The following is a 27,008-nucleotide window of genomic DNA, read 5'->3' as shown; positions in this document are numbered from 1 at the left end:
TAGACATCAACTTGGATAAATGTAAGCTACTTTAGTGCTTATTACAAAGTGATCTGTCATGGTGAAACGAAATGAGCCGAATTCCTCACAAAGCTCCCTTTCAACTTTAGATCATAGTCGTGCTGCATAATGAGCTATGGTAGGTCATGATACAGTGTGGTGCTCTGCAACTAGGGAGCGCCTCCCGATAGTCCGTTCTCAACCTTGCAGATATCAGTGACATGCTGGATGCTACATAGCTGAGAGGGATGCCGAAGCTCCTTATTTCCATATGTGCATGGAGTCTTGTATCCAGGCAATGAAGGAATCCGAGTACGCCTGTCTGGGCTGGTACATGTACAGTGTATTTTTGGGCTTAGCGCATGCGGACAGTCCTGCATCTATTTGCCTCGTCTCATCAAGCAAGCATGGATGTTTCTTTCTGGTTGCATGGTGAAGCAATCGGTCTTGTCTACATAGGCATTCAATACAGGCATCTGACTATGCTGATCTCACTTCTTAGGTTCAGTCATCAGTGCTATCGGGAAAGTGGACTAAAAACAGACTAGAAGCTCCTAGGGGCACATCTATTGACACTTGAGCCCCTACTCCATCACACCATACATGGACTCCTTTCTATGCCGGAGATTGCCTTCCCCTTCCCGATATCTGCGTCTTCCGCAGAATCCAACCTACTTCACAGGGGATCTCCGTAGCTATTTCATCGCTTGAGCCAGACTGCTCTTTAACAGTGTTTGCTGGAGCTTTCCGCGTTATATGATACTCTTTTTGTGACTACGCGATCAAGAATGCTAGACAGGTCAGCGAGATTGTTGAGAGGGTACCGTCATAACGGCGGAAAAATATGTTTTCTTTGCTCCAGATCTTTTCTGTGCAGTCATATATGTTATCCTCAAACTTTTATGTTTCTGGTCGAAGTACTGGATACTCTTTCGAACACCATCATACCTCTTTCTCATTTCCTTACTTCTTCTAAGCCAAGCTGCTAACTGCGCAGTGCCTGTCTTTTGGGTAGAAATAGGGCTGTTTCTTGAGACGGCTATCTTTGAGCAAGCTCTGTCTGTATTGAAAAGCTCTGGAGAGTCATAAGATTCGATTGAAGCAGCTACCAAAGCTAATCGCAAATCCTCATCACTCCTGCAAATCTGTCAGCATCTCCTCGACCTTCTTTTTGATCAGTTACCAGCGACTTTTCTGGCATTCTTCAAATCAGGTTGTAGCTGGCTCTTTGCTAGCGCAGCTTCAGCAGCAATGTTGATAATCCCTTTCATTCTACAATATATTTCGAGGAACTCGGTCTCCGCCGTCTTAACCGACCGCCGACGCAAGGAGAACAAAATGTACGCTGCCTATCTGTGACGAAAAACTCTAGCTGACCATATTACCCATAATAGTACCACAGAAAGCCTTGATAATCCGGAACTGATCTTCTTATCTTACAGTAAAAGCCTTCAAGCCTTGGTCCAGGCACATTTCCTGCGCCGATTGGGTATTGCAGGTGTTTTCGCCCTCGTTATCTTGATCGCGAACCCATCCGAGCCGCAATATTTCATGATCATTCTCCCCCGGATCCTTCCACACTGACGAGAAACTGATCAAACTTCGGAAAGTTTCGGTAGATGCTACGTCTGCATGGAACCTTCTTCAAGAACGGACGCCTTGGTCTGCCCATGATCTACAAACAGCGATCAGCCCTTCTACTTGCCTAAGCCAGGACCGCTTTCAGCCTGAAAGAACAACTACAGAGGTGAAGATGCCCATGAACTTCCTGATACAAGTTTTACGAGCCTTGAAGATTTGGATATATGGCGCAATGTACAAATACAAGACCGGGAACTCATCCAGGATGGACTTGAAAATCGGTGGATATTATGGTACTATTGGAAGCTGAATTGCCTCTGCTTCAGCTGATCTATGCTTAAGAAACCAGAATTCATCCCTTCCTTCCCTCGCTATATTTCAGGCATATTTAGATAGCTCGTTTCTCTCACATCTGGGACTTAGTCTGTCACTCTACTCTTAGCTAAAGGTTGGGGATTTATTCGAGTGAGCTTCATATGAATATGATTCTTTTTTTCAAATTTCTATCTTCAGTATTATAGCTATCTGAACACTTCCCGAAAATGATAGTGACACATTTGCTCAGTCTCTAGCTTTGTGTAATTCTTTACTATATCAAGCAGGCAGTATACTCTGGGAAACTCTGATTGACCTGTAGCCAGATTTCAGTTAATGCAACCGATATGCTTGAACTAGGCTGTGCCATAAGATATCTCCTCCTTAATGACTTTTTTATATTGTATTAAAGCCTCGTTCGCTAGGCTAGTGACTAGGAATTATTACTTCTTATAAATTGCCAAGTTTTTCGAAAGTAGATAAACACCAGAAAAGGCTTCTCCTGGAAGGTACGCGTAAGCATATCTAATATGTTTTCACTATAGACGCCACTACAGACACAAGAGAGCGCACTGTTTTCTCAAAGTTGTCGATATTAGCAGAGAGGTTAGATTATCAGGAGCACTGAGCGGGTCAGTTAGCTATATCAAGACGTAATTATGTGGTTGCAGCATCGATTCACAAGGACAGCTGCCTCTCCTTAAATCGAGCTCAAGATATGCAGTAACTATGCTGCCTGCAACCGGCTTAGCTCGGCAGCTTTCCGAGCAACCTGGCGTATTCGAGAGGTTGTATGTTTACATGCAAGGGATTATTGAGGGGACGTGAACGCAAGGAGCCTGAACAGTTATCTGTTTCTATGCGTTCTCGTCTTTCATCAGATTCATGCAGCTGCTCTGACCCCAAATGGACAGCATCACATCGATGTCCTTGACGGCTGAGTCGACGTTCTCGCAGCACTCCAGATATTAGGTTGAGATGCAAAAGAGCTAGGACAAGGTATGAATCAAGGCTAGCATATGAAAAAGTTTATTCTTTCTCTAACCTCGCTAGATATGTATGAAGATCATATTGCATACTCTACCTAAAGTACTTCTAGAAAAAAGCGAGGCGTGAGCAGCCCGAATCCTCATTTGCTTTTATGCCAGTGATATGCATCACCGAGTCACTATAAAAGCCGGTTCTGTACGACAAACTTCAGGCCTGGCTCAACCTTGAACACCCCTGACGGGCGAATTTCGAACATGGGCTGCCTCTCGATAAACACGTACAACTTGCCACTCGCGAGCGAGCATTGCCACACGTAAGCCTTCGAAGCCTCCGAAGCCTCAAGCTCGAGCTCGAGCTTGAGCCCAGACTTGATAGTCACCTCAAAGGTCACACCAGAGGTGATATCAGGCGGCTCTTCGAGAAACGACTGTGGGAAAGCTATGTCGTCAACTCCCTCGCTCACCCCGCGGATGCAACCAGACTTCATCTTCCCGTCCTGGATTCCGGCATGCTTCTTGTACTGCTGGCGCTTGCTAGCAATTCGGGTATGATACAGCGGAAGGTATTGTGCTGCCCCTGCTGCTTCTCGGACGGGCCTATGGGTGGGCATGCTAAGTGAAACTCGGCAGACCCTGCTGCAGCGGAGATGGGGTGTCATCGTGTAGGAGGGTGTCGCGCCTATGCGGTGGTCTGGTCCTATGTATGCTGGGTCGGCTATAGGGGGCGAGTGGTTGTGTCTGCCGAGTTTCGCTGCCTCGTAGGCATCTGAGCACATTGGCGCCTGGGCATACGGGGCCGGGGGAGTTGTCATGGACATCACGGCCTGGTAAATCCGAGGGTTTTCCTCGTCAATGGGACTCGGAAAGTCTGGAGCGTTATTAGACGAAGACGTTGCCGCTACGTATGCGGCCCTTCTCTGTTGGATTCGGCCGGCAGGTGGTGTACTTGAGAGTGCTGGTGAAGCAGGCTTCAAAGATCTTAAGCGCATCGAGGGTCCACGTAAATGAGCCCTGCCAGGCTGGAGTGAACGTATTGCCTGAGGGGGTCAAAGTTGAAGTAGACAGTAGAGGCTATGAGTCTGTAGTAGTATGAAGTCTAGTAGTGAAGAGCTATATATAATAGTCTATCTACTGACGGTAAGTCGGAGGGGGTATCCTCCGGCCACCGTAACTTCCGGCCACCCCGGCCCGCTACACCAACCACTCATATATATATTATCTTATATACATTCCTCTTCTTATACACCCACCACGATGCATTCCTTCTCATCAGTAGGTAATTCGATGCTGCTCTCTTCATCTAGACTGTCGCCATCTCTATTGGCCGCATTTCGAGCCCTCTGTATATTCTTAATGTCTGCGAACCTCGAGTTTGGGCTCAAATCTACCTTCCTTCTTTTAGTAAGCTTTTTAGCTTCTATTTGCCTTTCCAGAATTCATTTCTTTCCAGAGCTTTTGCAAACTCAAGATCTTGCTTATCAAATACCTTTTTTATTTTCCTAAAGAGTATACATTGCAGTAGCTGAGACGAAAGTTGGTGCTAATTCTTCTATAGCTAATAGTATAGCTGTTTAGCCTTTCAAGGAGTTGAAAAGATAGCTGGCTAGCTTGAGAAGGCTTTTGTAGTATGCTGGGCTGCTGTTAATGCTGTTAAGCCTGAATTTGGCTAGCTCTGAATGTATTGAGAAGTATTCTCAAGGAGGAGAGAGCTTAAGAGTAGCTTGGAGAGTCTAACAAGCTATAAGCTAGTAGCACTCTATTCAGACTTGATATTTCAGCTCGAGAAACTCTCTATACTGAATCAGAACTAGGGCGCCATCGCCCTCGAGAAAAGGAACGAACAGCTGCCGAAGCAATGGGCAAGGGCTCGTGCAACCCAAGCGTGCCTGTACAGATGAGGACAGCAAACTAAGGCCACACGGGCACAAGAACAGGGTGAAAAACCTGTCTTAGACCTGTCCAAAGGGTTCAAAATTGAAAGAAGAGAAAGGATGCTTGATTGTTGCCTATAGCTAAAGAATTTGAAAAGTGGGTGGTATTCTTTATATGTGTGAGGACTCTTAAACCACTGTACTCCATGTCCTACGGACTGCCACCCTGGCCACCACGACAATACGAGCTTTATAATAGTTCTTGAGGAATAAATGCTTGCTAAAGACTATTGAATTCTCTTATTAGCTGATATAACTAACTTTTCGTTTGTATGCTTTCTTAAGAGATGAGAAGATTCTTAGATCGAAAGGTTGAAGTATATGAGAAGTATGAGAAGGCAAGTAAATCAACAGAATATTGTTTTAATAGTATTGCTACATAAATTCATTAGTTATATAGCTGCTGTAGCTATTCAGAACTAATAATCTGGTTTCTAAGGGGTTTGCTAACTGGTTGCTTGGGATGAAGATTTTTTTCAGCTATTCAAGTGCTATAGCATTATCAGTTTATCCGTTTGTTGTTGCTATAAACTGCTAGCTATTGAAATACTCCAAGAGGAGAGGAAACTACTGTTGTTGTACTGTTTTCTTCTTGAAGATTACTAGAGGGAAGAAGCAAGCATCTGTAGCAGAAATATACTCGAGGAAAGAAGTTCAGAATCTTGATCCAGGCTCTTTTCGATGAATCGCATGCAAATAAGAGCTACTAAGAACTAATCCATTCCCTTCTTAGCTCTTAGCTATTCCAGCTTTATTCATATTCCATCTATTAGCTAGCTTGATAGCTTGAATTTGAGAAAGGTTTGAAAAATGGAAACCAAAGCTGTATTATCTCTATTATAGCTCTATTAGTTCGAGCTGAAGCAATCTTTTAACTCTTGCGAATCTGAATATTTGGATTTCTCTTCAAGAAAGTTTGTAGCTACTTTCTTCCTAGAGCCTAAGGATCTCCCTTAATCTCGAGAATTCGTTGAGCAAAGTGCTTAAGCTCTGAGTAGCTTAGTAAAAGCCCTAGGGTTTTCTGAATGCAGATCCATTCAGCTATCTTCCTTTCCTGGCTGATAGAAAGCCTTTGCTTATATTCATATGCTGTTGAATGCAATTCTCCTCCTGCTAAGCGATCCTGAAGAGTAGCTCTTGGTATGCTCCAATTCTTCGAGGCCTGTTGCTGAAATATACCCCTTCTGATAGCCTCAAGAGCCTGAGCTAGCTCAAATTCGGTATAGAGCTTCATAATGACTGCATAAAGGCTTGATGAAGATACGAAGTTGATTAGAGTAGAATTGATTGAGAAAAGATGATACAAAAAGAGGGGGGTTGAAGGTGGCTGGGAGCGGACCGGGGTGGCCGGAAGTTACGGTGGCCGGAGGTTACCCCTAGTGTGATAGCTAGTTCGTGCCTTGGCTTCTCGTCAGTCTTACGAATGGTGCAATGAGCTGCCGCCGAGATGGCTCGGTGCTGCTTCTGATACCGGTTCGATGCATTAGCAAGCGGGGCCTGGCCGTGGGACCATATCCCGCTGTCTAAAGAAATGCTGAACTTCTCGAGGGGGGTGGAGGAATGGGAGTCTTGGGTGACTAGAAACGGTGACGAGGAATGTATCACATTCACACTGCGGTCAAAGCTATCCCCGTTAAACCCTTCACCGTGTCTGATAAGCAGCGCACGATCAGGAGCGCCTACTAATTTGGAAGCTTCAAAACCAAATCTTCTATCCCTGTTGCCAGCTTTGCTTTTCCTTGCGCCCCCCTGCTTTTAGTAGTTTTTGCTTCTCGTACGCTACCAACTAACTTGTGCTTTCGAGACGTCCAAATTTTCCCCTCCTTTCCCCGGTTCCTTGCTATACTTCTGTCCTTTCGTGCATCGTTTCTGAACTACCTACCTCCGCAACCGCCGGAAAAATAAATCCCTATCCCTTCGCCCCAAGCTATTTATACCGCGACTTCTCTGCCTCAGTATTGCACCAGTTTTGAACACAGATGGACCGAAGCTATACAAATACTTCGGATGCGAGGACAGCTTTGATAAGCCAGAGCGACACCTGCACAGCTAGTGAAGCCCATCACAACCTCCCACTATCACCAGTGCACCAATTACGCATCGCAACCCTACCTCCGGTCCCAGTCTTATCTTTGCCGACGCCCACTCTCCTCCCACCTGCTACTGCTATGTATAGCAATTTCCCTGATAGCTACACGGCGGAGAGCGATTACATGAGCAATGGAAACGGCTCCTGGCCGCAGCAGGACGAGGAATCTCTCTATTATCCTCAATATACAGCGCTGTCTCAACCTGGTCCTCCCACAACCCTATATGAGCAGAACCAGATGCATCCTGCGCTGCAAACGGGACCAGGTCAAAACCCCTCACCCACTTCGTATGCGGCCACAGCTGAGAAGCCGAAGCCTCGAAAGGCCTTACTGGTATGTTCACTGAGATTCATGCATATATGTCCCTTCCCTGGATTCAAGATATACTGAGTTTATTTTAAGGCTTGCGATAAATGTCGGCAGCTCAAAATGAGATGCGATGAAAAGAAGCCATGCACTAATTGTCTGGGAAAGGGTATCGCCTGTAAATACCCGACCATAAAACAGTAAGGATACTACATTCTTCCTACTCTTAGTTTTCTCCTATGAAGATTGGGGACGAATTCACACTAACAAGAGACCTTACAAGGCAAGACCCTAATCAGGCCATCATAAACGGAGTGAACAAGCTGCTCAACGAACAGAAGCAAGTTATTATGGAGGCGATTGAGACAACAAGGGTTGAATTGCGGACACTCGGCCTCAGCACCAATACTTAAAGGCAGGATATTGCTTGAGAACCAGGATGTACCCGATAATGATGCATCAGGAGTAGGCTTTTAATAAAGGGATATGTGATGAAGAATATTTGGAGGAGAGCTAGATATTCGTCTTTCTCAAGATTGTAGACTGCCCTTGGAGCTATACACTGTCATTTCGATATAGCTATGCTATAAATTAAATCTAGCATGATCTCAATCTCAATTTTGATGCTCAGAGGTTTGATAATAGTCGAACTCTTGCCTACAATCTCAGTATCTCGCTCAAAGTCTGAGTTAATTCTATTCCCAATAACCATGTCAATATTAGTATCAATTCAACTGAGCTCCGAGCCTTGGGAAGACCTTTGGAATGTACTTGGGAAGAGGGACTCGCGAGCTTTTGCAACTTTCTTTTCTTTATTGCATCATGATCATATCCAGGTGTCACATCTCACAATATATCTCTACAAGTACATGAAGCCAACTCTGCCTTAGTTGTTTCTGAATAATTCTAATCATTATAGTGCGAGGCTTAGTCAATCGCTGGCTTCACTAACGCTGAGCAGTCCTTACAGATACAGTCCGATCCACTCAAGAACTGTCCCCCAAAATTCACAGTAATCTCCTCCCCCTCATATATGTTCTTCCTACCAACCAGCATCTTCCGATGCTTCCCTGAAATCGCTATACCCTGTATCACTGCATTTGGGTTCTTGCAACGATGGTTCACAAAACGAAGATCGTTGCTCTCTTTTCCCATATGAAGTTGAGCCACAATAAGCTCTCCTTCAATATCAGATCTTGTGAAATCCAACGCCAGCCCATCCTTGTGTATATCTGGATTCAAGAACCGCCCAACAAACTGCTCAATGCGTTCTCCATTATCATAGACCACCTGTTCTCCGCTCATAGCAGTAGCCTGAAGACCGAAACCTCTGACCCCATAATGAACAATACGAGGAGGTTTAAGAAAGCATACTTGAATGCAGGCGCATTCCACATTACCACAGATCTCACACACATCACCTGGTAAAAGAGAGTCAGGGCTGGAAGGCCACTCACCGGGCCAGCCCTCTAGCTTTTCCCAGTCTGGTTCCTTACTAATATTCTTCTCAATATACCGAACAGCTATGTGCTGCATGAGATGAGTGGCTGATTTTTCTCTGACTCGAGCATCGATCCTCTCCCAGACCATTAAAGGAAACTGTTCTCCTCTCAAAATGGAATCTTGGAACTGTTGTCCTAGCTCCGAGAGTTGCTTGACCCCTTTCAATGTTGACATATAGGAATCAAATCTTGGGATTGCTGTTCCTGGGATACGCGAGAGCTGCCTGATTGTGATCGAGTTTTCCTTGCTGATAGGAACAAATGATAGGAGACACCGAGATAGGGCCCCAGGACTTTGAGGAGCTGTCGTGGTGACCTAAGCCATTCCTGGAGATTTTGAGGTGCAACTGTTATATTCTTATCTTCTCTCATCAGAATCCCCTCAATCATATCCAAAGGCAGTTATTGATATCCTAGCTCTTTCGCCCTCTGCTCCAAAGCCTTCGCAATTTCAACTTTTGCAACTCAATACAGGAGATAGTGAAGACTTGATGAGTTTTCTAGTGCCTTGGCGAGGTTATAGTAGCCGGAAATGCGTTTCTCCCAGGCGCTGCAAATATGGAAGTTGGTTTTGATGACCGGTATAGAAAAGTCTCTCCACATGCTGATGTAACTTATGAATTGTGAAACAAGTACTTCAAGCCCCAAGCGAGTTTCCATATCTGTTTCAGTGACTGTATATTTCAACCTGTTTTGCCCGGTCTGGACTTTGAAGGCAGCAGCTTGTTTTATCAGCTTCGTCAACATCTGCGACTTGAGGGAATGAGCTTTCAAGGAGCGATTGTCTTCAGAGTCTAGTCTCAATGGCTGTCGTTCCACAAGATCCCTGAGTTCCTCAAGTTTAGCATCATCCATGTCTGAGAGAGGAGATGTAGCCCTGCTATTGTCCAAACAGGCCAAATTCGTAGGTAGAGTCTTGTTCGAATTGCGACCATCTTCATCTAGAAAGTACCGAGGTTCTGGCGTAGCTGTCTGCAGCTGAGATTTCTGCATTATTGCCAAATTCTCCATTCTACCCTGATCAGTTGGCTAACTTTCCCTCGAAAGCCCATCTTTCACAGCTCGAGATACAAACTCTGTTGTGAGTGGCGCAGTCGAGGGTGATTGTACTGTAGTAGCTGAACCAGAATTCTGGAGTCGTGATAAACTCCCTCGACCCTCCGATTTGCTAGCTGATAAAACAGCGGTAGACTGGTGTTCTGCGACTCTCTTATAGTTCCGAAGAACTTCAGCAGTGAAGTCTCTCAGACGCGTGAAGATATGCTGTTGAAGTGCCTGACTCTGCCGAGGCTGCCTGCGAGAACCCGTCGTTGCAGCATAGCTGTGGACATCTTCAATAACAGAAGTTGCGAGTCTTTCCAGGTCTTCGTTCAATATGTCGAGCATCTTCGGCAGGGATTCTTGAGAGCCCTGCTCAAGTTGGCCTGTCGGGGATGGTGTCGCTGTGGGGAAATCCTTGGGCGTCTCATTCTGATGACACCCGTAGTTCTCATCATTATCGGTCATGTTTCCCAGAGCATCTATCTTTGTAGTAAGGCGAGTCACTTGAGAATTCGAAGCAGGATGGCATTTAGGTGCGTTCGGGTCTCGTGCTGTGACTCCCGATGGCTTGCCCACCTTCTTGGATATCACATCACTTTCGGAGCTGGACTCGGAAATGGCTTTGTGCTTCGGTAGAAGAAGGATTTCAGATGGCTGACAAGGAGAAGTTGGCTTAGGAAGAAAAATGTCGGAAATTTCCACTGAATCGGCCATCTCTTCCAGAGCTCTGTCTGCGACAACTGTATCCTTGAGGCGATGAGAAGCGTTATCTTCGCGCCAGTCTTCCAATGATTGCTGAGGAATCTCGGGATTTCTCAATGGTTGGTGAGCATTGCCGAGCTCTGATCTGATCGCACGAAGAAAACCCTCCTCAATAGACGTCTGAGAGGCATAGTCGGCCCAATCTCCTTCCGCAGACAAGTACGAGTCCATGAAATGTCCACGGTCTGCGATCAGAACTTTGCAGAGGAAGGAGCGAAGGTTGTGCACCATGTGGAGGCCACAGCTCCACTTGTCTTTCTGCTGCTGAGTTCTTACCCACCGCAATTGGGGAAAGTTATCAGGAAACCGTTTCATTGCCGTCAGATGCCTCTTGATCAGTTCCTTTGTGAACAGAACAACCTGGTCCTGCTTTGCGAAAAGAGAATCCAGCACCACAATGCAATTATGCTGATAATCATAGACTATAGCAATCCAATGGCCTTTATACAGACATGGAAGAGCCACATATTGCGTGTCGGGGCCGTACTCCGGCCTTGGTCGAAGCGTCGGAACAGTTCTATTTTCCACATTGATAAACCAATTGGGTGTCCAGACTTGGGCACCGAAATCCAGCAACTGCCATCTGACAAGAGCCAAAACCTGGCGGTCAGAAAACTGTTCTCTTCGTAATAAGATGCCTTCCACATCATACAAGTGAAGCGTTGTGTACACCCAGTGGAATCCTCGAATCATGTTCGTATTGGAACTGGATCTGCCGCTGTCTCGAAGATGCGGATGGAAAGTGACTCCGGGAAAGTAGTGCTTGAATAAAGTGATGGCAGCATTTGACGGCATGCTCACTTCATCCACATCGAAGTAGAGAGGTCGGCGAGCAAGGAGTTCAGAAGACGGCATGGGATCGAATTGCGTAGTGCTTATGAGTGATCTCGACAACTGAAACTTCGATAGTCCAGGTTTAACAAGAGGAAAAAGGCAGGAGGAAGAGGAAAGCAAATTTTTATTAGGCAGCGTCATCTGCTGCCGTTGACCATTTTCGAGATTGCTAGAAAGTCCGGGTGTATTGTCGCGAGAAGTAGAAGGCGCTGAGGCTGATTTTGTGCTTTGTAGCTGAGGAATAGAAGATAAAGACGGACTAGTTGCGAGAAGTCGTTGCGGTGTTGATATTGAATCTCCAACAGAGTTGTAGTCGTCTTCAAGCATGAACCTGGCATCCGTATAGTAGAAAGAAGCGTCATTTTTGCCGTCAAGCTCTGCATCGATAATAGAAGACTGGCTGCGATAAGGATCAATGCAATCCCAGTGAGGAAGTCCCAAGAGGCTGGCGATAGTATCTGATCTGCCGCAGACGACCATATCCCAGACATCCTTCAGGTCGCAACCGCGAGGTTCAGGATCTGGATTAATCCAAGCAGTAAATCCATCTCGAGTCGATCGAGTTGCTCGGCACAATTGTTGAGCAATTCGTCGTATGCCCGGAACCACGAGGCTTGTGCCCACAACAAGGACAGCATCCGGTACTTGTCTCAAGTCTGCTTGCGAGACTGCTCCGATAGCGTCTTCATCAGGGCTAGACTCATTGTAGAGATGTATTCTTGGCCTCAGCCGTCCGATACCATGGCTTCGCTTTCCATAAACTCCAGTGCGTATATCGTCCTGCTCCTTGCATAGATTGCACAAAGGGGCCTCTGATCCTTGAAAGAGACTTGCATCAAAGTTAGAGACAAACTTGCATTTCATACAATGCATTTTCTCCAGTCCACCGTGAACCTGGATAGTAGTTGGCCAGGGTTTCTTCGCCGGCAGCGGCGTTTTTGTTGCTAAGGGCAAAAGGGATGTTTCCAGACAATCGATATTCTGAGAGTACAAGCGTTGAAGGCGACCCTCGTGCGCAATCGTAGCCAGCATATTGTGAAAAGCGGTAGGCTCAGCTTCCTTTGCACGAACTGATAGATCACAGACCATTGCATGGAATTGCTTTGTAGAATTGTTGCTGTTATAGACCGAGACATCGAAAAGAGCCGCACCACTACCGAGAGTCTTGCTCTTATATTCCTCGAACAATCCTTTGCTAGATCGGAAGTCGGGAACTGTTTTTTTGGTCAGTCACCGATGTTTACGCTTATGGATCTGCTGAGGGAGAGCACAAGGCTCCTGAATGTCGACGTACTTCCAGCTGAAACGGAGATGCCAGCTCCTGCGATAACAACAATCTTTCTCTTAGTGCGCAAGACGTCTAGCAGGCGGTTCAGTTGAGTCTCGTCGGCGGCGTCCTCATTGGTGAGATCCAAGCGCTCGGTGCTTCGGGGCTTCTGCTCTGCTTTCCTGCGCTTCTTGGCGGGTCGCTGGCCGTTCGTAAGCACCTGGCTTTCGTTGTTGAAAGCACTGGCTACCGGACGCTTGAGGGATGAGATATGGCCGGCCTGATCGGTGGGAGGAGAGGAAAGGTGACTAAATGTATCCATGGTGGTTGTTGAGGCAGTTTGGCCTAACCCGTATAATGAAAGTAAGTGCAGCAGGGTTATGAAATGGACTGAAGTCGGACTGAGGCGAGGCCAGCAAGCGGTGATGTAAAAGGCTATAGTGTGTCGAGGATTGCGTCTGTGAAGACAAACATGCTACTTGAAATCATAGAAAAATGTTTACAGCACGTGATTGATTGATGAGGCAGATTCTGCGAACAAGCTGCACGCCTCTCGGTACAAATCGTGGCGGAAGGGTTCCCCGCGCTGCAGTCTGTTGGAACGGCAACGTGCGCACGGACGCATGTGGAGAGTGCCAAGGAGGAAAGGCGTGGCGGCGGTGGCTGCGACAGCGCAAATCCAAAGGATGGTGGCGCAAATATTGCCTAGTTGCTCGGCACATGAGATGTTTGGCTGGAGCGTATATACCCCGGAGACTACAGACATGAAGATCTGGTGCGTTTCTTGTACAACCGCCCGAATACCTCGGGAGTACAACCTTCTTGAACGCCCGCCGGCGACGGGATGCTTCTCCACCACGCTCACGTGCTACAGGCAGAGGTTCGTCGGCAAACAGTTTTAGCTGTACCTGCGCATGCAACGCGATGTGCTCATCGAGCAGATCTGGAAGCGCGAGGACTACCTGGTCTTTGTGACCAAGTTTCTCCTTCTATTTACCTTGTTTTCTCTTGTTTGAGGTCCCTTGCCAGGGCCATTTAATATCAGATTTCCAACTGAAACACTGTCCAAATGTGTATTGCTCTCAGTCAATAGTGTTACAAGTGTTCGGGCTAGTGCTGTGGACCCATAGACATTCTGGTTGATCATATTGGGAAGGGGGGGGGGGGGGGGGAAACGGGTATGAGCTGTCCTCCTCCCAGCTCCAGTTGTGTCGACATGAGCATGAGCATGTGTGGCCTTTATATGGGAGCAAACTTCCCTGGCCTTTGCCCATCCATCACACATATCAGCCCGTCGGCGACCGTCACGTCGGATAAGGCGGCCTTTAATCTGTTACAAATACGTCAAAAAAAAAAAAAAGATCAGAGGGATGCGCAAGATCAGGTCCTTGAGTGACATGACACAGGTGCACGGCATTTTACTCGTGCAACTTCTTTCTATTACACGAGATTTGAGCATGATGATACCTCAATGGCAACTCGAGATGAGTGCCTCAAATGAAATGCGATAATACGCATTTATGTGGGAAATTCAGCGCCTATCAACAGGAATAATACCGCCAAAGGAATGTTTTAGTAGACTGACTTCAGTGGGTAGAGAGAGTAAAAACGCAATCAACGGTATTCTACGCTTACAGCTACTGCCCAACTTTTTAGGTGCTGCTCTTAGGTGCCGCAATTGCTGGAATCAGGGCAGTAGTGGGTCTGGAACATCCTACAGTGGTTGTGGTGCCTTAAATCCGATGTATGTAGTGGTAGATTGCCAGCTGACGGGTGCGCTCATTACGAATGATTCGAGTAGAGGTTGTGAAAGAAGTAATACCCGTTGCTATTGCTAATCCCCGAAATGAGCATAGCGGAAATTGTGGAGATAGAATATCGGCGTTTATTCGGTATCATGAGGGGCGGAGTGTATTTAGCTACGATTCAGGGTCCCAGTCGTGTGTTGTAGCGGGTACTGTTGTAGTGCTACAGTGTGACAAGGGTTCCTAGATCTGAGTTTAAAGTTGGAACGATCTGACGTCGCATCTTTGGAGTGCTGGAAATTAGGTTGGTACAGGTTGAGAGAACGATGTCGAGATGGTGTGCCGGGAAGAGGTTAGAGATTACGGTACCGGTAGTGGTATTGGGGGTGGGTAGGTGGCGCTGGAGGTCTGTTAGCAGGTCTTTCTCCAAAAGTTGACATCGCGGTTGCAGCCCCTATAGCTTACCGAACGTCAGCGCCTGTGTTACCGCTTCCACACACGTCAAGTCATGGCCACGAGGAGCTGTGAAGGGTAGCCTCTTGTCCTGACGTGACAAGTGCATGACACCGACTGAACCAAGAGCTAGCTAAATACACAATTGCAGCCAGCTACCCCTGTGAGGTTGATAAGAGACATAGTTGAAAGACGATGTTCTCTATTCTGGCCCAAAGGTACAATTTTATCAAAGATGCTCGGAGGAAAAAGCCCAGAAACCGCACTTAGCACTGGGCATGGTGCCTTGACAGGTCTATAAAATCTAATTGCTCTTTTCTATTTTGTCTTCCTGCCAGTGAAACATCTATCATCCTGTTGAAGGCTCCCAAGTTCAACGTGACAAATGACTGCTGCTGCTGCTGCTGCTTCGCCGTGCGCTGTGGACAAGAGAGATGTCCTTGTGGCTTAGTCGCTAGTAGCAAACTAGTCTCCACGATAGATCAGGTCCTCTATTGAGATTGCCTACAATTAGTATTCTAGCCCACCAAGTGATATAGGAATCTTCACGATGCGGTCCACAGGGCCAAGGCAGCATCGAAAAGTCTCGGTACCAGATATTGGTACTATAGAGAAAGCATAGGAGGCATAGAGGGGGAGGGGACGGGGGTCCGGGTCGGTCTTACCGCGGTCCGGGCCTGTGCCAATCCACTTGATCTATGAGTCTCGTCGTCAGTATCCTCTTCCAAGTCTGTTGAGAGACATGTGCTATTAACATACCTTGACGCCGATGAACGTCTCGATGAACTGGATTCAAAGTCAGTGACCAGACATCCAAGGCCGAGTATGTAACCTTCGCCCCCGACTACATACCTCCACGTAATCACGCGCTTCTTTCGGCAGCTCGGTATATGTTTTGATGTGCGTGATGGGCGTGTTCCAGCCCGGCATCTCATGGTAGACAACCTCGACACGGCCGAGTTGCTCGAGGCTCGCTGGAAACGAGGCGAGTTCCTAGTAACAACATGTAGTTAGCTGATGATGCCGCATCAGATGCCCATATAATTCACACAGAACGTCGTAAGTACCTCGCCTGTCTGCGGGTCCTTGTACCCAACGGCGATCTTGATCTTCTCGAAGGAATCAAGGACGTCAAGCTAAAATTTGGTCAGCAAGCAGTGTATGTGAAGCGAGACGCGAGAAAGTGGGGAGGGTGGGGGCTGTAAACATACCTTTGTAAGGTTTAAGGCCGTGTAGTGGTTGATAGCCTGATATATTATTTAGCAGGGCAACGGGGACTTCAAGATGTAAACGCAACGGGATAACGCCGTACTGTACTGTACTTCACCACCACCAAATCTGGATTAAAATCGTCAGTTGTATGGGCAAATCAATGGCATGGGCTTGAAGTAGTCCAGAGCCTTACCAAGCCTATCCCGAGTTAGTTGTTGGGGTTAGTCCAATCATTCTGTGTTTGACCAGGGCCGGGGACGTACCATCCACATCGCCTCTTGCGTCCCGTGCTCACGCCCTAGAACTGGTCAGCAAGCATGTTTATTCCATCCTGAAAGCTCATACAGCATGTAGTACGTACCCATTCCCGGCCAATGTCTTGCAGCTTTGTGCCAGCCCTGTTGCTGGTTTTAGCGATGCGATATGTCTAGCAACGAAAACTAGTGGGGACCTACTCAGCCGTATCTTCAGTAGCGAAGGGTCCCTCTCCGACCCTGGTGGTGTAGGCCTTGACGACTCTGTGATGGTTGGCAAATAGCATTAGCGCCGTCCTATCACCATGTTCGCATAACCTAGAAGACATGGTGACGTACCCAACAATCTCGCGGATCTTTCGAGGGTCGATCGCAAGGCCAGTGAAGATACCACCCAGTCCCGTGTTCGATGAAGTAACGTAGGGATACTGCCTTGTCGGATTAGCAAAAGTCTAGCCCCCCCCCCCCCCCCCATATGGAACTTTGCCCAGAGAACAAAGGATAGTGAGAGATGCTGCTCCCTACCGTTCCGTAGTCAACGTCAAGCATCAGGGCATTGGCGCCTTCGATGAGGATCTCTGTGTTCTTGTCCTGCGCATCCTTGACCAGGGCCACCGCGTCCACAGTATACTTGGCCAGGGAGACCCGGTAGTCTTGGAATCGCTTGAGCTCGTCTTCCACGTCGTACTGGAGAAGGTCCCCGTAACGCTTGGCGTATCCAGAGTGCAGATGTCGGAGTTTCCTCTCGAAGGTCTCGGCATCAAACACTTCGGCCAATTTGATGCCAGTGCGCTGGATTGTACATCAGCAAACCTAAATAACATGACATAACGAGCTTGGGATGGCCGCGGGAGATGAACATACGGCGGCCTTGGACGCATACGCAGGGCCGATTCCACGGCGCGTGGTGCCGATCTTGCGCGATCCGAGCTCACCCTCCTCGAGGCCGTCGACGGCAATATGAAGATCCAGGTTGATGGAGACACGGTCAGAAACGAAGATGCGGTCGTGAACGTTCTTGAGGCCCTTTTTCTCCAATACGGCCAGCTCGGAGAAGAAAGTCGGCACGTGAAACACCACACCAGAGCCGATCAGGTTGACCTTGCAGTGCTCGGCAACCAGACCGCTAGGAAGGAGGTGAAAACTATAATGTCCTGATCAGTCTCCACCGCGAACAGTTGCATTGATTGGCGACGACGACGACGACGACGACGACGATGATGATAATTATACTCACTCGTATGATACACCTTGCGCCCTGTAACGTATGTTAGTCGACGACGGCGATTCTTGCGGTGCAAAGATAACAAACCTGATGGAGTGACCGGCATTGTGACCCTTGGAGTACAGTCAGCACACACAGTCTGTTTGTTGATTCGGGAAGCTCCGAGATGATGGCGACGACCATGAGCCGCGGGATCATGCCCCGGCACGCCCTGGATGATCCACATTGGGAGGGGGCGGGGGTGGGGGGAGGAGGCAAGCTTACTCCTGCAGCTCTGGCCACGAGTCTGGCACGAGCGGTATGCTGCGGTGGGAAAAGTCAGCATTATTCATTACTCACTGTGGCGGCTGGCAATTGAAAAATAAGAAGACCATGCGAAGCCAACAAGAGCAGTTCCCAAATTGGGTAGGCAGCTCGAAGGGAAGGTAGAAGAAATGATGGGGGAGAGAGCGTTTCTGGCAAAGAGGAAAAGAATGATGGTTCCATAACGAATACTTATGTGTGTGTGTGTCTGAGGTACTTACCAGTTCCGAGTCCACAAGCTTGCCTTTCTGTAAGATGGATTGAGAAGATTGTAAAGTATTAGCTCACGTGCATATGTCTGTCTTGCAGGCGCCTCCTTATTTGCTTACGCCTTCATCGCCTGGTAACGGAGCACAATTTGGTTAGCCAGAACTGGAGGGACAGATTATAGAGTAAGTAGTTATTAGGGTGTACACGTACCCCATTGGGCGCCCAAGATGATGGTCGCCATGATTTGAGATAAACAATCGTTGATTGAGACTACTTTCCTGAGGCGTGTGGCCTTGAAAGTAACACGAGTGGTCGAAACTGTGGTTGGGTTTGGTTGGAAGGTAGGTCGGTTGAGAGTTGGTTGGTGGTGAAAGAGAGGGCCGGCCGGCCCAGCGCGTTACTCATGACTCAGCGCGAAATTTTCATCGCGGGCGGAAAGGCTGCCGGATCGACTTGGAGACACTAGAGAGCAGGCCTCTCCGTTGTCGCAAGCCAAGATGAGAGAACGACAGAAGAAGAAAATTTGTATATGCTATGAATATGTTTACGATTGTTCAATAGATATTCGGACCATTGTCTAATTTTTTTTTTTCCTTTCTTTCACTTTTCTTGTGTGCAGCCATGCCATGTTGGTGTTCATTTTTTTTTGACCTCATTCCAGGATTAGGGGCGACAGTGCGGGGCCAAAGTTCATTTCTGCCCCTCTTGATGACAAAGCAACCCGTGTCTCTAGGTGCAGCGGCTGCACCCGATCGCCCGTTTTGCGGCAAGACACCCGATGGCGGGGTCTGCTGCCCCCTCCACCACACTCTCAGTTACCGCACCCACGTCAAAGCCACTGAGCCAAGCTGCTGACCGGTCTTACCTGGTCAGTCCAGTATACTATGGCTATGATAGCAAGCATCCATGCATGCATGCATGCATGCCATCGTCGCTGCAAGCCACCCAATATGCCTGCCCTGTGTCTGCTCGTTTCTCCTCTCCGTCTTTCTTCCCTCCTTCTCGTTTTCTCCCTTTCTCCCTTTGGTACAGTTCAGTCAGACCTTGTTAGAGAGACAGGCAAATACATGAGGCCCCCATGATTAGGCCCGCTTCCGGGTGCTGATAGTCTTAGCGTCTTTGCCCGCCGGGTGAGGCACCTAACCTCCAATCACCACAACTCTAGGTATAATCAAAGCAGGCTTTTGTCTGATACTGAAAGGATAATGATCTCTGACACTGGAATATAATATCCTCTTTGAATATTAATTAGAATGTCGTTCAAAATCCCTGATTATGGTTCCTATTCCTAGTTCTCTGTATTTTCAAGTCTCTCATGTTCACAAGGCTTTCAAGAGCAAAAGATCCTGCGGGGTGAAAGATCATTGAGTTCCACATACTTGTTAGTCCTTGTTCTAATGATGGACAAAGTATTCAACAAACATTCTTGCACATCCCCAAGCTGGTATGATTCAGGTGATTCTACAAGTGTTCGCAAGCCTGCTCGGATTCCGGCTCTGGAAAAACTTACATAGCAACTTCTTCGGTGGAATGATACGTTTTTATAGCAGGATACGCCCTTACGGTTGGAACCTGTGAGTCCCCACCAGTAACCTTATCCAAATATCCAGTCAATTATGTTCTCGTAATTAGATTCCAGCTGCAGTATAGGCCTTACAATGACAACTTTAGATCACTCGAGGGGAGAGCTGACTGCTTGGATATAAGTGCTGTCCCCAAGCATTGGGGAGTGCACGGTCATGAGATTCATGACTCTGGGGCTACCGGATAGACTCAGCTTAACTTAAAGCCGGGGGCTGGGGGCTGGATCCTGAAAGTTGGTCCTTGTTGCCTGTGACCTGTTTCGTAACTAGATCTAACTGAATTTTCAGTTACCAGCCTGTACACAAGATGCCCAGGGAAACGACTAGCAAAGTCACCACCACCTTCTCATCATCCAACACCGTGATGTCCCCGCACCACCGCTTTTTCATTGTCCGCCCTGCTACATCCGCTCACGCCTAAATCGAGTTCAACTGCTATGGAGCTCAGCAAGAAATTTGAGTCGGTGGCACGAGAATTCAGGGATATTCTCGATCTTCGGAAGCAACCAGCACATGAGGACCCTTCGCGCCCGCAACCAATCATGAGCCGCCTCAGAGAACTGTCCAATAGCGTACTCAAGCTGAAGGACGAGTAGGAACGTGTGCATTGGCCGAATATGCCTGTGTTCCCGGTCTGGCAGGATGGCGGTGCTGGTCTTGTTCGGAGTTTGCGAAAGCAGAGGTGCATCGGTGTGGCTGGATGGCCGTTTGGTCGGCGGCAGTGCCTCCTTGGCTGGACAGCTGTCTGCCCACCGGCTGACCGCTGGACGGCAGGAAGTCGCCAGCCCGGCTGGATGTCTGTCTGCTTGGTGGCCGAGATGTGCTTGCCCGGCTGGCTGGTGGGCTGAATGGTGGCAAAACCATGCCAGCTTGACCGGGAAGCTGTCTGCTGCTTGCTGGCACAGGGGCGGCAGTTTGGCTGGATGACCGATTCATGCCGGCATTACTGCTGCTTTGGCCTCTCCGAGGGACACTTCTGGCTCTTGCGCGCAGTGTAGAGGAATATCAACATAGAGAGGACTAGGTTCCCCCTTAAGAATCTTGTCCATCTCTTCACGCTTCTCGGACGAGTTTATTATGCTGCTTATGGAGTGAACCTATGGGGTCTTCTGGGTAAAGGTTGCAATGGGTTGCAATGGTGGGGTATATCAAGGCGGCGGTGTTCGCAACAGGACAATGGTAATCAGGTAGCAGATGTGATTCAAGATTATCCTATCGGAGTCAAATTTGAGGATGGAATGAAAGAGGAGCTTTATGCAATTAGAGGCGAAAGCATCAGAATTGGCCACTGAGTTCAATTGGACTAAATTGGCTCGAAGGGTAATATCGCCTGATCTGGAAGGCAAAAGGCGAGCAATGAGCAGTATCCAGAGTTTAGAAAGAAGGACTGATGTGAGATCTTGTATGTCTATCTCCTCGTTAGAAGAGGCTCTCAGGCGACAACTGTTCTGCCTCGCTTTCTCGCTTCAGATGCTACAATGCGTCCGGAGTACTTGAGAAGCCTGCCTTGTCGCAGGTAGAGTCAAATGTGATATCGTCGAGCTTGCCGATCGGATTATTTTGAATCAGTTATTGTTGCTGCTGTACATCTTCCATGATGGGCAGCAGCGGAGGAGGTGGCAGTAACAGTAATGGTGCAGGAGGAGGTGATAAGGTGGTGATAAACATCGAGCCCGTTTTTGATGTTTCCAAGAAGACAACATCCCAGAGAGTGGAAGCTGAAGGCCGGCACTGCGGCGCTCAGATATTATAACTAGCAGGATAAATCTCACATAATTGAGGCCCCACCCCCACCTAGGGGAGTAGGGGGCAGACCCCCCAAGAAACCAAAGCCTCAACCCAGGAGCACCCGACTTCAGAGATTGCTACCACTGTCCCTCCCCTGCTCTAGACCGGAACTTCAGTACAAGAAGTATTCGGACATCGATAGGGCTCTCCTCCGGAACAAGAAAAAGGGGAGGGAGTGGCATAATCTCCGTGCCGAGCAGCATGGCCCACACGATGTGAGGATCTACTCGGACGGCTTACAGACAAGTAAAGGGGTTGGATGGTCCTTTGTCGCCTATAGAGGGGACCAAATTGTCTACTCAGCACACGGACACCTGCAACAAGCGGAGGTGTTTAACGCAGAAATTAAAGGCGCGGAACAAGCTGCGATATGAGTGGCGAACAGAGGAAGGGAACCCCTTACGGGAAAAGTCACCCTCTTCCTCGACAACACATCGGTGATCCATGTACTTTTGAACACAACGCCCGGAAACTCCGAGAGATCGATGTGTCGATCTCTTGGTCGCCGGGGCACGTGGGAATAGAAGGAAATGAAGCTGCGGATAAGCTAGCGAAACTGGCAGCGGACACAGTCCCACAAACTTCTCGCACTGTGCAGTAAGGGAGCGAGGCACTGGAGAATACGGTGCTAGGAGCGGCTCGCACTGTGCAGAAAAACACAGTGACGGAGGATTCACGCACTGAGCAGAAGAACAATAAGGACTTTGTCGACGATCTCGCATGCCAGACGGATGTCAAGGCTGCAGCAGAAGGAAATTCTCGATTCTTGGTGGGCAGTAAACCAACCAGCTAGGTATCAAAAATGGAGCTTAGGGGTAACCAATAGGCCGCCGGAGCTGAACTTGCCAAGGGGTATCCTCTCACGATACCTGGCGGAAAGAAAAGGCCACGGCAACTTTGTCAGCTACCATGAGCGTTTTGGGCATGCCCACACCGGACAGAGATGCCGGTCTGGCCAACCAAGGGAAGCAGGGCACTTTGTCAAGTGCCCTTTCACTACGAATAAGATCCCTAAGGGGGTGAGGCGGGGTCACGAACTGGAAGACATTCTTGGTTCAAAAGCATGGCTTGCATTTCGCTACCTAGTCGAGGACACGGGGGTCTATGACCCCCCGGCTCAGGATTCAACTCCTGAGCCGCCGGTTTCTACGTAATTTCCTTATGATTCCTTCTCTCTTTTGTCAGGCGAAAAGGTGGCCGCTCCACTCGTCCTCATGCCCTACGGGAGGCTTCGAGACCGGGAAGCACGGTTGTCTGGAAAATTGGTTAGCTGAAAAACGGTTAGCTGATGGAGGAAAACTATACTTACCCTAGACTTACTTTCGGACGTTAATACAATCAATCATTTTCATAGGCTTTCTATGATGCGAACCTACTAAGTACCCGGAGGTAGTGAGCCAGCACAGCTAGCGGCCCACGGGTGGTTGACTCCGGAGGCGTCTGTTCGATTCGGGTTTCATAAGCTTGAAACAAACATAGACAACACGGTGGTCATCTGCTGTAAGGAGCTTGCATTTCCAATCTTCAGCTACGAGAAACATCCGAACCCTTTACCGACGCCAAATCATTCCTCAGCTTCCTCCTTTCGTGAGTTCGTGCCGTCTGCGAAGACAGAGCTGCTGCAGTGCTGTTGTGAACAGCAGCACAATGTATGATCCAGCTGTCTCGATCCTGCATCAGAGGACCTGTACGGCCCGTAGACCTTTGGCACTCCGGGCAAGTGAACGGGAAAGACTGCAAATGCTGTTTGGTGAAGTGGTCGGAGACATTAGAAAAGCATTGATTGCAAGCAAGATAGCGATCGTAGCTCTGCTGTTCGAAGACACGGGTTGTCTTGCTGTGAGCAACAATGCAGTAGAGCTGCCAGTCATTGCAGCTGGAGATGAGAGATATGTTATTTGCAATCTGCTTAAGATATTCCAGATAACTAAATAGCTTATTGAATATGTTGCAATAATATTAGAAGTAATAGTTTTGTATAAGTCAAAGCACCCCCTTCCCAATCACCCTGGTCAACCACACCGTATATATATATATATTTCATATAGATTTACTCATCCTATTCACCCACCACGATGCAATCCTCCTCATCAGTAGGTAATTCAAGGCCGCTCTCTTCATCTAGACTATCCTCATCTCGATTGACTGCGTTTTGAGCCCTCTGTATATCCTCAATCCCTGCAAACTTCGAATTCGAGCTTACATCGAGCTTTCTTCTTTCACTAGGCTTCAGCGCCTCAATCTGCTTCCTCAACATCTGATTTTCCTCCAATGCTCTTGCAAACTCGACGTCTCTCTCGTTATCAGCCTTTTTTATCTTCCTGAATAGCATACAGCAGCCTGAGTCTGTTGAAAGATGCTGCTGAGTTTTCTGTAGCTGGTGATATAGCTGTTTAGCCTTGTGAGGCGTTGAAAAAACCATAGGCTGGCTTGACAAGGCTTTTGGGGGAAGCTTAGGTACTGTTGATGGTATTGAGGCTGAATTTGATCAGCTCTGAATGCTTGATTGACTATTCTCGAGGAGAAGAGGGCTTAAGAGCGCTTTGAAGGGTCTCATGGGCTATAGACCAGTTGCTTTCCATCCAGATCTGATATTCTGGCTTGAAAGACCTTTCAGACGAGCTAGAAGATAGTGCTTGAGAAATAAATGCTTGCTTGCGATGATTGAATCCCCTTATTAGCTCATATTGCTGATTTCCTTTCTATATGCTCGTTTGATGGATGAAAAGATCTCTAGATCGAGAGGTTGAAGTATGTAAGAAGTATGAAGAAGCAAGTAGATCAGCAGGATGTTGTTTTGATAGCATTTCTACATAAACTCATCAGTTTTATAGCTGTTATAGCCATCCAGAACTAATAGTCTGGTCTCTGAGGGATCTGCTGGTAAGCTGCCTAGAATGAAGATCTTTTCTAGCTATTCAAGTGCTATTTTATCATTAGTTCATCCATTTGGTATAGCAGTAAACTGCTAGCTCTCAAAAGGCTTCAAATCAACAGGAAATCACTGCTGCTGTACAGTTTGCTCTTTGAAAATCACCAGAGGAAGGAGGTGAGCTCCTGTAGCTGAGATACACTCGAGGAAAGAGATCCAGGCTTTTGATCCAAGCTCTTTTCTTTGGATTGAACGTGAAGAGAAGCTTCCAAGAACTAATCCATTCTCTCCTTAGCTCTTCATAAGCCCAGCTTTGTTCATGTTCCATCGATTAGCTAGCTTGATGACTTGGATGCGAGGAAGATTGAAAAGATAAAACCAAGGCTGTATTACCTCTGTTGTAGCTTCATTAGTTCGTTCAGAAGCTATTCAGCAAGTTCTTCTGACCTGTATCTCTGGATTCCTCTTCAAAAAACTCTGAGTCCATCTCTTTCCAAGAGGTTCAGTATTTCCTTTGATGAGAAGGATCTTCCGTGCGAATAATCTCAACTCTGAATAGCTTGGTGGAAGCCCTAAGCTTTCCTGAACCAGAATCCATTCAGCTAGTTCTCTTTCTTGGATAGAAGAAAGCCTTTGAAAAGATTCAGCACCTATCTGATGAGACTGAACGCCTGTTAAACAGTTTTGAAGTGTTGTATAAGGGATACCCCATTCGATCGAGGCCTTGCGAAGAGAACAGCCTGTCTTGATAGCCTCGAGGGCGGCAACGATTTCAGATTCCGTATACTGCTTCATTGGACTGTATTTACTCTATGCTGAAAGTTTGAAGTGAACTGGAAGAGGATTGATGAAGAGAATTAAAAATATATCGAGGGGTTGAAAAGGCGGTGTGGTTGACCAGGGTGATCGGAAAGGGGGGGTGATCGGGAAGGGGGTGCTTTGACTTATTCGAGTCCCACAGCTATCTCTGTGTATGTGGTAGGCCTATGCGAATCGTGTAGTCTCCATCGAGGGCAACAAAATAATTCCACAGCTCGAGATCTTTGTTATTCCAAGCAGATTCTTGGAGTGTATGGTTAGTGTCGAATGCAATGTGGTGCATGATCTTTTGCAGGAACATTACGGATAAGACCAGCTGCATGCATAATAATTGTCGGGGACAACACGCCCAAATAGCAAAATATTTCAGTTCACAGAGGGTCAAGTATAATTACCGTATCGAGTAGGTAATTTGTTCACCAGATCCCATGACTTCACAAGCTATTAACGAACTAATAAGAAGTTTGCTATTAATAAAGCAGCCAGAAGAGCATGTAATAGTTACTCTTCTAAGAAGCCTCCATGTTTAACCTACTTTTCAAGTTCAATATCCTATTATTATTTATTGAGCGTTACAAACTTAATTGATGTTGCGTCTTAGACCACGCCTAACTTAGTCTACCTTCGCAGCTGTACAGCTAGCATAGGGGCTTCTAATTAGCGTTCCTAATAGAAGTACGGCTTAGCACCCTCGAAGCAGCCCAACCTTTTATTAAGAGAGATCTACAATCTTATAAGCAATAATATATGCAATCTTTTAAACAGTAAGATAGTTGATGTGCTGCGGCTATGCCGTACAATAGGTTCTCACCATCAGAGGTATCATTCACCATCCCTCTCGTCCTGTTGTGTCCATCTGAAGTCCCGCAAAATTCTCCCCCTGATATTTCAGGTCAACACCACTTTCGTAGCTATATAGTACCAGGAGCCTCGTTTGGTCTTCCTCATTCACTAGAATTCCCTTTCTCCTTTAGATATAAAGATTTCAACTTCCAGTTAGAAGGCTCGTTAGAATCCTTCTATCTGTAAGCGTGAGTTCAAAAGAATGATAAGAAATTGCCACACGAAAAACGATAAACTAAATTTCATCTTCAACTCCCTCAACTCCCTACTGAGAAAAAAAAAAAAAAAAAAAAAGATTACGATCTCTCGCCTATAGGTCCTCGGGCGAGAGCAGCCTAACTTTCTTTGCGCCCTCGCTAGGCGTCCTGATCCTGTCTTCTCTTTCTAGCTCCTTCCTGATCCTCAATGGTTCCCAGGCCAGGTGGCAGAGGGCCTCCGCCGCGCTTGGTCGAGCGGCCGAGTCCCACGACAACATCGACAACAAGAGATGACAGAAAGGCTGCGTGATCCTGTCTTCCAATAGGATCTGTTTCACGACCCCACACAAGAGCCCATGTTCTGGCCTCCGGTCGACCTTGGCCGGCTGCAGCGGGTCATCATCCAAAGTGCCCGGCTGTTGCGGGGTGTAGTCCGCCCTGAAGGCGTATATCCACGAGACCGCGAGAGCCCACACGTCTGCTTTGTCGTTGAATGGCTTCTCCTGACTGCTTCCCCAGACCTCCGGTGCGACCCATGGGCCGGCCGGAGTGTGCCCCCCACCTGTAGGGACCGTGTTGAACGCTGCCAAGGCTGGAGATTGCTGCCCGCATTGGCAACTGCTACGGGTGCCGAACCGCTCTTGCCGAGTCCAGCATTTCCGTCCGCGGGTTCGGCAGGACTACTAGGGACTGTGGCCGAATTCTACTGTGAATCATCCCCCTACGATGGATTTCTCCCAAGCCGGCTCGAACTCCAGATGCTGCCAGAACAGGGAAGCAAAGTCAAACTCAGCAAGTGGCCGGATATAGTAGATTTGCTCCTGGTCACCTAGACTCTTGCACGGCTTGCTGAGCCGACATGGTGGCGTGGCACCATGTTCGCACC

At 47.8% G+C, this 27,008-nt stretch overlaps 5 protein-coding genes across 5 annotated transcripts; 1 reads left to right on the top strand and 4 right to left on the bottom strand.

Annotated features, from left to right (window-relative positions):
* Window positions 1–3,064: 3,064 nt before the first annotated feature.
* On the bottom strand, window positions 3,065–3,703 carry M406DRAFT_332022 (uncharacterized protein; the record flags this gene model as incomplete). The annotated part of the gene is made up of 1 exon (XM_040920701.1): window positions 3,065–3,703. One exon carries the CDS (start codon window positions 3,701–3,703, stop codon window positions 3,065–3,067), a length of 639 nt encoding a protein of 212 aa, XP_040774496.1.
* Window positions 3,704–6,795: 3,092 nt separating this feature from the next.
* Window positions 6,796–7,625, top strand: M406DRAFT_74126 (uncharacterized protein; the record flags this gene model as incomplete). Its single annotated transcript, XM_040925705.1, has 2 exons — window positions 6,796–7,239; window positions 7,443–7,625. The coding sequence occupies 2 exons, from the start codon at window positions 6,796–6,798 to the stop codon at window positions 7,623–7,625; spliced, it is 627 nt and encodes a 208-aa protein (XP_040774495.1).
* Window positions 7,626–11,771: 4,146 nt separating this feature from the next.
* Window positions 11,772–12,940, bottom strand: M406DRAFT_261417 (DHS-like NAD/FAD-binding domain-containing protein; the record flags this gene model as incomplete). The annotated part of the gene is made up of 2 exons (XM_040917439.1): window positions 11,772–12,565; window positions 12,646–12,940. Coding segments are annotated over 2 exons (1,089 nt in total), but the record flags the coding sequence as incomplete, so codon positions are not given.
* Window positions 12,941–15,104: 2,164 nt separating this feature from the next.
* AD-8 (adenylosuccinate synthase activity protein) lies at window positions 15,105–18,360 on the bottom strand. Its single transcript, XM_040915308.1, is given in 19 exon segments — window positions 15,105–15,512; window positions 15,576–15,602; window positions 15,669–15,809; window positions 15,884–15,952; window positions 16,028–16,063; window positions 16,129–16,156; window positions 16,276–16,277; window positions 16,291–16,326; window positions 16,390–16,426; window positions 16,484–16,579; window positions 16,622–16,710; window positions 16,808–17,074; window positions 17,147–17,426; window positions 17,520–17,540; window positions 17,595–17,620; window positions 17,772–17,810; window positions 18,032–18,058; window positions 18,140–18,150; window positions 18,231–18,360. The coding sequence occupies 19 exon segments, from the start codon at window positions 18,259–18,261 to the stop codon at window positions 15,327–15,329; spliced, it is 1,449 nt and encodes a 482-aa protein (XP_040774493.1). The 5' UTR covers window positions 18,262–18,360; the 3' UTR covers window positions 15,105–15,326.
* Window positions 18,361–26,235: 7,875 nt separating this feature from the next.
* M406DRAFT_332019 (uncharacterized protein) lies at window positions 26,236–26,983 on the bottom strand (the record flags this gene model as incomplete). The annotated part of the gene is made up of 2 exons (XM_040920700.1): window positions 26,236–26,740; window positions 26,952–26,983. The coding sequence occupies 2 exons, from the start codon at window positions 26,981–26,983 to the stop codon at window positions 26,236–26,238; spliced, it is 537 nt and encodes a 178-aa protein (XP_040774492.1).
* Window positions 26,984–27,008: the final 25 nt, after the last annotated feature.

The sequence above is a fragment of the Cryphonectria parasitica genome (genome assembly GCF_011745365.1).
Source record: "Cryphonectria parasitica EP155 unplaced genomic scaffold M406scaffold_6, whole genome shotgun sequence".
In the NCBI taxonomy this organism is placed as follows: Eukaryota; Fungi; Ascomycota; class Sordariomycetes; order Diaporthales; family Cryphonectriaceae; genus Cryphonectria; species Cryphonectria parasitica.
The sequence above is the reverse complement of the archived record's forward strand: the minus strand, read 5'-3'. Positions and strand labels throughout refer to the sequence as shown.

What these genes read in the sequence shown, in the direction of transcription:
- AD-8 (XM_040915308.1), bottom strand. Translation starts at nt 18,261, where the DNA reads ATGGCGACCATCATCTTGGGCGCCCAATGGG. An exon ending in TTGACGTTGACTACGGAACG is followed by an intron (nt 16,711 to 16,807) that starts GTAGGGAGCAGC and finishes CCGACAAGGCAG; the next exon opens with TATCCCTACGTTACTTCATC. An exon ending in AGGACCCGCAGACAGGCGAG is followed by an intron (nt 15,810 to 15,883) that starts GTACTTACGACG and finishes TGTTGTTACTAG; the next exon opens with GAACTCGCCTCGTTTCCAGC.